General features: G+C 43.3%; 1 protein-coding gene across 1 annotated transcript; it reads left to right on the plus strand.

Annotated features, from left to right (window-relative positions):
* Window positions 1–330: 330 nt before the first annotated feature.
* On the plus strand, window positions 331–7,638 carry LOC118451777 (KAT8 regulatory NSL complex subunit 1-like protein; the record flags this gene model as incomplete). The annotated part of the gene is made up of 3 exons (XM_035889477.1): window positions 331–366; window positions 4,315–4,456; window positions 7,456–7,638. Coding segments are annotated over exons 1-3 (354 nt in total), but the record flags the coding sequence as incomplete, so codon positions are not given.
* Between the last annotated feature and the right edge of the window lie 1,764 nt (window positions 7,639–9,402).

The following is a 9,402-nucleotide window of genomic DNA, read 5'->3' on the forward strand; positions in this document are numbered from 1 at the left end:
GGGGTTCGGCTATGCAGACCATGGCACTTGCTTTGAGAAAGCTGGTCTACTGGGGGCTGATGGGGTCCATCTGCCCAAGAAGGGGAAAAGCATCTTTGGTCACAGGCTTGCCAAGCTGGTGAAGAGGGCTTTAAGCTAAGGTTGCCAGGGAGGGGAACCTCAATCCATCCCACTCCTACCAGTTTGATGCCAGTGCCAGCAATAGGTGCCCAGAGCCTGGAGAAGGATCACAGGTCAGCAGGAGAGCACCTGAAGAGCAACACAAAGGAATTCCAGCCAGTAAGCCAGCTTCATCGGGGGCCCAGCTTAAATGCCCCTACGTGCAAATGTACGTAGCATGGGTAATAAACCAGAGGAGTCAGAGAGGTGTGTATGTCTGCAGGCTTATGATCTTATTGGCATCACGGTGACGTGGTGGGTGGCTGCCCCATCCCTGGAAGCGTTCAAGGCCAGGCTGGATGGGGCTTTGAGCAGCCTGGTCTGGTGGAGGGTGTCCCCGCCCATGGCAGGGGGTTGGAACTGGATGATCTTTAAGGTCCCTTCCTACCCAAACCTTTTTGTGAAATAATCAAGGCTTAGATGGGCATAGGCTATTGCAATTGATTATTACAGGTTTTATATTGTACTATATACTGGTACGCTTATGAATTCTTAGGTTAAAGTAGCAATTTTGAGGAAGCCTTCAGTTTGCCTTTCGTCTCTCTATGACTCTGTTTTACCAACCGATGCAGTGGTTTTCTCTCAGGCTGAATAACTTCCAGGACACTAACATCTTCCATTCCCCCTCCCTGTTATCATCTGTAGTTTTGTTGAGGTTGGAAAGAGTTCTGGTGGTGCTCCAATTCCAAATGGAACTGTAGCCTGAAAACTCTTTCCTATTATTTAATTTCTTTTTAGATATCTTTAGCTTAGAATTTCTTTTAAACTTTTTTTTTTACTGTCTGCTTTTGAACAGTGCTTGTTTTTTATCTAGTAAAGTAGGCTTGTTCACCTTAACTTCTCCATGTTGCATTGCCGCATTGGAAGACCGAGAGAGAACAGATTAGATGCTCCAGTGCTCTCAGGCACTTGAAATAATGTGCTCTCGCTGTAGTATGTTTGGAGGAAAAAAAAATAAATCCTGATCTTTGGAAGATGGTAGTATGCAAAAAATGAATAAAATAAAAGGAAATGCATGCGATAAAATGGGTTCCAGGCTGGGAGGTAAACTGTACTTTGAAGGTGCAGCATTTGGGTTGATAAGGTCTTTGCATGAATAAAAGTTGGTGGGTTCCCAGGAGCGCGTATCAGCTAAAGTTCCTGTGGAAAAACCTCATTACAAAGCGCTTGGTCAGTCAGATTGTGGCGTGGTTTCCCTTTGGCATGAACTCTTCAGTCAGAAGAATCTCATTCACTGATGTGCTAACGGGGCTCTTTGAAGTTGCTTCCAAGCTGCATCGGTTGCCTGGGGCCCCCTCGGAGTTTTATCTCTCTGCTCACATATTGATTCCCAATTGTTTTGAGAAGCTTTAATTTAAAGGAAATCCAAAGTTTTTTCTTTATCCAAGAGATCTGATTTTTTTTTTTCATCTAGTCAGCTCTGTTCTTACATTTGATATATTGCTCTAAATAATCCTTTGATGTTTCTTTATTAAAACTAGAGTTCTTAAACTGTAGCCACGTCTGATCCTGTGCAGATACAGCAGAGTCCCTGCACCAACGAAAAGGAGCCTCTTAACGTTTTCCCCAAGTGGTTTTAGCCCTAATTGTTATCTGGGCTTTGTTCTTCAGCCATCATACTGCTGATGTAAAGTAGGTCACGCACTTTCTGAAGAGAGAAAAAAAAAAAAAACCACCATGGGGTTGGCAGCAGAGGTTTGAGCCGAATTACATCAGAGTGTGAAGTGAGTGGTCTTGAGTTAAGAATAGAAAATTAAACTGAAATGATTTTTTATTCCTGTTTTCTCACAGGCAGGTTCCCGCCTGCACTAAAAGATTTTTGAAGTTAATTACAAACTGCTGGTGCAAAAGCAAAAAGCATACACACCAGAGCTTCCACTAACTTCCACTTACGAAGGCGTGTTTGCGTTGGCTGTTGTTTCCAACTCTAAGTGACTGAAGTGCTGTTTTGTAGCTGTATTTTGCTTTTATTATGAGGATTATTTTAATATGTGTTTCTTTTAATCTCCACAAATTCAGATCGAGTGCTAAATGGATTTAGGATTTGTGAGCTACAAACTCTTTCTTAGACTTACTTGCTTAGTAATAGCAAAACTCCGAGGAAGTCCTTAAGCCACAAGGTCATCTTAGGTTTGTAAATTTATTTATGGGCGCAGGTACTAAAAGAGAAGGATACCTTCATGTCAGAAGAATGACCTTGCTGTAGGATCCCCCAAAGGCGTGCGTTCTCCTGTATTAGTGGTTGAGATGCCAGCTCTCCCCTCTGCAGTGCTGCCACCGAGAATTGCCCAGAGCTCTAGGTGCCTGAATTCAGAGCCGTGTATTACAACTCTCTGTTATGGATCGAGAATGTACTGGCATCAGATGTTTTCCTCTGTGGAAAAGCTGTTGTCAATAGTTGTGTGCTTCAGTGATAGAGTAGTTTGTGGGTCTGTTTAGTAAGCAGAAATCGCAACAATAAAATTATGAAAAAAAACTTGTTATGCAAGGCGGTTTTACTGTTTCAGCTAAGGAAATTCAAACTGCTTATTAGATGCAGGACCTTATCTGCCTCTTTCTTTTTTTCTATAGGTATAATGCGTGTGCCAAATGCTATAGCTGTCGTTTGCGCTGGGCATGACAGCTTCTTAAAGGGCTGTAGCGTGGGCTGTCAGTGCTTGTCTGTAGCCTGGAGGTTCAGACTGACAAGCTGGGATGCTCTTTGGGAGGCTGGTAAGGTTGCTGCACTGTGCCTGCTGTGAAACACAGTGCATCGGCTGATGAACCCACTAGAGTGTATCATAGAATCACAGAATCCCAGGTTGGAAGGGACCTCCAGGATCATCTGGCCCAACCTTGCTAGGCAAGAGCCCAGTTCAGACAAGATGGCCCAGCACCCTGTCCAGCTGCGTCCTGAAAGCGTCCAATGTGGCAGAGTCAACCCCTCCCCTGGGGAGATTATCCCGATGGGTGACTGTTCGCAGGGTGAAAAATTTCCCTCTCATGTCCAGTTGGAATCTCCCCAAGAGCAACTTGTGCCCATTCCCCCTTGTCCTCTCCATTGGACTCCTTGTGAAAAGGGAGTCTCCATCTTCCTTGTAGCCACTGGTAGATGGTGATGAGAGCACAGGATTCCAGGTGTGGCCTGGCCATCGCTGAGCAGAGTGGGATGATGACTCCTTTACCTCTGCTGGTGATGCCCTTGGTGATGCCCCCCCGCACCCTGTTGGCCTTCTTGGCCGCAGCAGTGCTCTGCTCTCTCCTATGGAGCTTTTCGGCCCCAGGTCCCTTCCCACAGAGCTGCTCTCCAGCCGGGTGGATCCCAGCCCGTGCCGCACTCCTGGATTGTGTTTTCCCAGGTGCCAGAGCTTACACTTCCCAGTGTTGAACTTTATTAGGTTCTTGTTAGCCCACTCTTCCAGCCTCTCTAGATCTTCCTGTGGGGGGGCTCTTCCTTCCGGAGTGTCCACGTCCCCACTCAATTTGGTGTCATCTGCAAACTTCATCAGGCTGTGCTTGATCCCGTTACCCAGATTGCTTATGAAGATATATGGTACTGTCCTCTAAGGTAAACCTTCAGTCCAACAGTAACTTCCAGTGAAGACGATACTTCCTTTGAGTATAAATAAAGTATTATCTGTGTGGGTGTTTTAATATCTGGTGTCCTACATGGCACTGGTGTGATGGTCTTCTGTTACAGCAACAGACATTCAAGACATAGACTAAAAATCTTGCGGAGAAAGAGCTGTGAGAAGTGTTGCAAATACGGGTTGGCCCCGCTCTGAGGGCAGCAGGGCGGGACAGGACTTCATCCCTTCGGGCAGTTCTGTTTGTGATTTCTCTACCCCTGAATCTGCAGTAGAGAGAAGTTGTTTCTGTGCTTATCTAGAAAGATTTGGACTCCTGCGTTGGTTTGTGATAGTCAAAATAATGATCCTTCCTTCTTAATGTATTCTGTGGCACAGTTGAAGAACTGCATTGACTGCTCTCTCTTGGGGACAGTTGTAAGTTAAGGTTAGATATTGGTAGAATTTGTGGGGGTGAAACTCCTTTGTCCTGTATCAGCCCCAAGCTCTTCATTGCTTTTTATAGTGAAACTGTTCTTGAATTTCTGTCAGATTGTTTTTAGTGTTGAAACTGTTAAGCAATAAGCACAAGTAAACTTCTGCTTTTCAGCCGTCGCCATGCAGAGTGCCAGTGGGCGATGGAGAGAGCAGCCATTATTTGCCGTTGGACGTGGTTGCAGGCTCAAATCGCTGATTTGGAATATCGGATAAGACAGCAAACTGATATCTACAGGCGACTTCGTGCCGCCAAGGTAAGTCTAGCCTTCTGTTTTATGACTTGGGAGGTTCTCTGGACGCTATTAACGGGCTATTTCTTTAGCAGAATGCTGTGTTCTCTGTAGAAATAAGGGTGAGGGAAAAACCTTTGGAGTTTTGGAGTTAGCCCCATACCAGTAAGAGGTGTTGCCCTTGTCTTTTGAGGGCTGTGACTTCTGTCTACTTCACAAAGACTACAGTAAGAGATGGTGAGAGACGAGGGGCTCAACGTCATCACCTTGTCCAGGCAGAGCGGCTCATTAACGGAACGGGGCTCCACCACGGTGTTAGCCACGAGTTGGTCCTTGCAAGCCTCGGTTTCTAAACTGGCACAGTGCCAGGGCACCATCAGCGGTGCTCGCAGGCACCATTTGCGTTTCAAGCCTTGATGCCTGCTGGAAAGTATTACCCTTTAAATCGCAGAACGCTGCGTGCACAAGTTTTACGCTTTTCTTCTAGGCCGTGACCTTTTAATGTTTCATGTCAGTATCTGAGAAGCGTTATGGTAGAAAATAGATAGGATGAATACTCATTTCTTGACTAGAATGATATTTACTTCTTTGTGACTAGATTTCCTGGGGAAAAAATTAAACTAAGCTTTCCATCTTCTAAACTTGAAATGTGTTTTGGGGTTTCCCCTTTTAAGAGCCTTTCAGTCCACCGCAGAAGTCTCTGGAAACACTTGAGTTAATCCCTTCAAGGTGCTTCTGAACCTTTGAAATCACTTTTGTGTTCCAATTTGAAATGATTTGAATCTGTTTAGATTTCAATGTAAATGGCAAAGCTCATTTCCCTAGACTTTGGGTAAAAAAAAAAAAAAAGCAGAACGTGAGGATTTTTACTTGGCTTGAGTGTTTTCCTTCTTCCTGCCCTTTCTCTGGAAGGAAAATTGGTTTAATTATTGTCCTTACTGTGCATGTGTCTGTTTTCTCTGGATAAATGCACTTTCCTTCTGCATCAGCCTTTACAAATCAAATATGTTGGATGACTTTTTGATAAATTTAAAACTTCTTATTCCCCAGGGGTAGAATGTGTCTCTGACAAAGAGCAATGTCTGTATAGCTTTACTCGTACACCTTTGTAGGTGCTCCTGCAAGATCGCAGGAAAGCCTTAGTTTATTGGCATTGTTGGCCAGGATTGCCAATGAGAGGGTTGGTCAGCCCTGCTTTAAGTGAAGGCTTAGACTAGATGACTTCCAGATTTACCTTCCGATCTAAATTGCTCCTTGATTCTACTCTAATGCTAGGGAAAATAATGATTCATAAGGGCCCTAGACTTCCCTAACGTTAGTCTCTAATGCAGCACAAGGTGATGAAGGAGAATAATAACTTTGCAGGTGCTTTGAATCTTCCCTAACTGGAATTTCCTAGCTGTATTTCAGTATTTCTTTAGCCAAATTAGCTTGTGTTTATCTTTAATTCACTGTAAAGCAGTTACTGTTCTCAATCAATGATGCCCATACAGACATGAATGCAAATGCATGAAATTAAGTTAATTGTTCTGCATACTTTCTTCCATTCACAAGTTTGTGTATCATTATACCACAGGTGCTGTAAAGAGTAGAGTGCACAGTGAATAACATTAACATTCCCTGTAAGGAATGCTACATTTCCAGCTACTTTCTGTTAAAGAATTTCATGAGTCTCTGGGTTTGTATTTATTCACAACTCCGAGTTGGGCCATCACCTCAGTGAGTGGCAAATGAGAATCACAGACTTTTTATATCTTTCTATTGTCATTGCATAAAGGGTTTCCACACTGTTCACAATTCCTCATTTGTTTGGTCAGCTGAAAGTCCATTATTTTCCACAGGTTAGCATGTTCTTATCGTTCTGTCTCAGTTCTGCTTCTCAATCACGAAGTCCATTGGCTCATCCATCAAAGGTCATCTTTCGGCAGACACCGTGAATGCAAGGCAAAACCATAAGAACTTGACCTTCTACGTATCCTCTCTTTGTCTGGGCCTACTTTAATTATTCTGTCTACATCTTGGTTTAAGATCAACTTATCTGATTGTCTTAGTCTTACCTTCATCTGTCTTTTATTTATTGATTAACTCGACTGGTGATTAGTCCAAACATGGAGGGGGTCTATACAAGGGACATAGCGAGCAGTAGACCATGGGCTGTTGAGTTTCTGCTTGCACACCTGCATCTTGGTTGCATTCAGAAGTCAATATCTTAATACAATATCCACAGGATGATTAAGGAGACTAAGCAAAAGCAAAATTAACTCCTTCCTTTATCACTTTCTACCGATCTTTTTTTACTAAAGACACATTTTGCTGGTGTGAGAAACTATTAAGCTGCTGTTGAGCACGGAGAAGATTGTCAAGAGGGGCAGTTTGGCACGTAAAGCACTGCATGTATGCCACAAGGCGTACACTGCTAAGGGTGAAGAGGATACGTGTGACCGGAGCAGTAGAAACTGAACTGTGGAGTGGCCAGCTCTCCTCAGCCATTATAAAAATGGAAATGAAATAGCGTGAAGGGAGGATGGTAGTCTTAATCACAGCAATAATCATCTCTTGAGCAGTACTCATTAATTACTGCTGTGTTATTCTTAATAGTCTACATTCTCTGAATAGTCTAGTCTGAAATAGCAGCCATCAACATCTGCTGGTCCCTGGACAATGATACCGAGTGCGTAACGTCCTGCGGGCACTGTCATGCCTCGATGTCCTTTTTGCTGGTCTTGGTTACACATCCCTGTAGCTGTGAGCAGAGCTGGAGGACCCTGATGACAGCATGCTAATTATAAGCCATGCTTGTGGATAGCTCTTCTGGGAAAAACAGAAAGCACTGATGTTGGCCTAGTACTGTTCCCTCCTTGAACTGCTTCCCCTAGGTCAGAGAGAACACTTAAATTTTGAATTAATGAAGGTGCCATAGAAATGCAACTCCTAAGTTGTTTCTTTCTCTTCTGGAGTATGCTTCAGAAATATTTGTTGTGCTGCGGCTTCTATGAGTGGAATTTGTTGCTTTTTCTCCCCAGGGCCCAGTAGTCCTTGGTGGTGACTGGCAGCCTGGAGACCTAATGAAGAAGCAGGGCCGGTTGGGTTCTGTGTCACTGGTGACCTCCAAAGAGAATAAGTGGCTCTCGCCTTCATCTTCTGCCCCAAGGTGCCCTCTAGGAGATGCTGTTCCTTCCAGTTTCCCATACAATGTGCAGAAGCAGGTCAGTAACCAAGAAACACATAATTTCGCCGTGATAGAAGCAAAGAAAGAGACTTTCATTAAACCAAGTCTTAAATTAACAGCACTTTGTAGATGACATCAAATAATTTGGTCTTAATATACTATTGTCTTGTTTATAACTCATTTTGGTATTTTTTCTCGTGTATTAATGCATCAGCTGATACCAGCTTACTAGTACTTTGTATTTGACGTGTGACAACTGAACTTGCTTCACCTTATGCTTTTAAAAAAAACCTCTTGTACTTTTGTGTATTCTTAGAGTCCTCCAAATTTAAACAAAAAGCAAAACAAAACCAGGAAACAAAAAACCCACCACAGAAATCTACTGTGAGAATTTGCTGTGCAAGGTCTGTGGACAGTGATTGAGTTTGCAGTCGTAAAAAACCTGAAAACTAGTGTTCAGGAAAATTTTAATTTCTGATCTTAAGCTGCTGCTAGGGTCTTGGCACTTCTGGCTTCTGGCCCACGTTGTTTGTGTGTGATGGCTTTAAAGGACTGACGTACCTAAGTAGTGTTCAGAACCTGGTATTTCTGGGTGGTGGTGGGTAGCTTCTGGTCTACCAAGTGACTTAACAGGTGCTTTTAGCCTTAACATCTGTGAAGGTTCAGCTGTCCCAAGCTGCAGATGTAGAGCAGAGACAATATCATAGAATCATATCATAGAATCCCAGGTTGGAAGGGACCTCCAGGATCATCTGGTCCAGCCTTGCTAGGCAAGAGCCCAGTCCAGACAAGATGGCCCAGCACCCTGTCCAGCTGAGGCTTGAAAGTGTCCAATGTGCTGGAGTCAACCCCTCTCCTGGGGAGATTATCCCAATGGGTGACTGTTCTCATGGGGAAAAATTTCCCTCTCGTGTCCAGTCGGAATCTTCTCAGGATTAACTCGTTCAGGTATTGATACGCTTCAAGGAGACAGGAAAAAAACCCCCAAACCTAAGACTCCTCCTGTTCTTGGAAGCCAGCTTTAACGTTTTCAGTTACAAATTCTGAGGGAGGGTACTCCGATATGTGTGAGGGTGAGCTGCAGAACCTGAACATTGAGAACAAGTAACTGAACTCTTGTGGGAACAGAGGTGAGAGACTGTGCTTGATAGATTCAAGATGAACATGGGATGATTCATTGGTTTTTCATTGTACGATAGAAATGTCTATTAAAAGGAAGTATAGCTATAATTATATTCAGACTTGAAACATTCTATGGCAAAATTAAATTGTTCAAAAAGGGAATAAACAAGTTAATGGAAGCTCTACCAGTTAAATGCTGTGGTCCAGATAGTCTGGTGCAATAAATCCCTGTTTTAAGTATTTGACAAGATGATGCTTCCTTCAATGTCGCAGCTTCATTCCTTGACACTGCAGTGTAAGGAAACTGTACTTGTGTTGCTCTTCTATCTTTGCGTGGGTTTGTTTAACTAACGCTAAGGTAGATACATGCGTGCAGTGACCTGCAGGTATTGGGATTTAATGGTGTGGAAATCAAAAGGATTTTGGTTTTGACACTTCAGAATTGTGTCTACTAAATGTGTGTGAACATCCAAATATTCTTAAATAAAACTAGTATTTCTTTAAAACTTCTGAAAGTGCCTACGAAATTAGTACAGCGTTTATTACGGGCTTTAGTACAGTATAAGCTTTTTGTCTAGTGGAAAAGGCAGAATAGCTCAAAAATGAGGCCGTCCTGCTCTGAAAATGGTCTCCAGCTTATAAAACAGAGAACCAAAAGCTCTGCTGTGATAGTTACTTT

The sequence above is a fragment of the Egretta garzetta genome, unplaced genomic scaffold (genome assembly GCF_000687185.1).
Source record: "Egretta garzetta isolate BGI_Z169 unplaced genomic scaffold, ASM68718v1 scaffold912, whole genome shotgun sequence".
In the NCBI taxonomy this organism is placed as follows: Eukaryota; Metazoa; Chordata; class Aves; order Pelecaniformes; family Ardeidae; genus Egretta; species Egretta garzetta.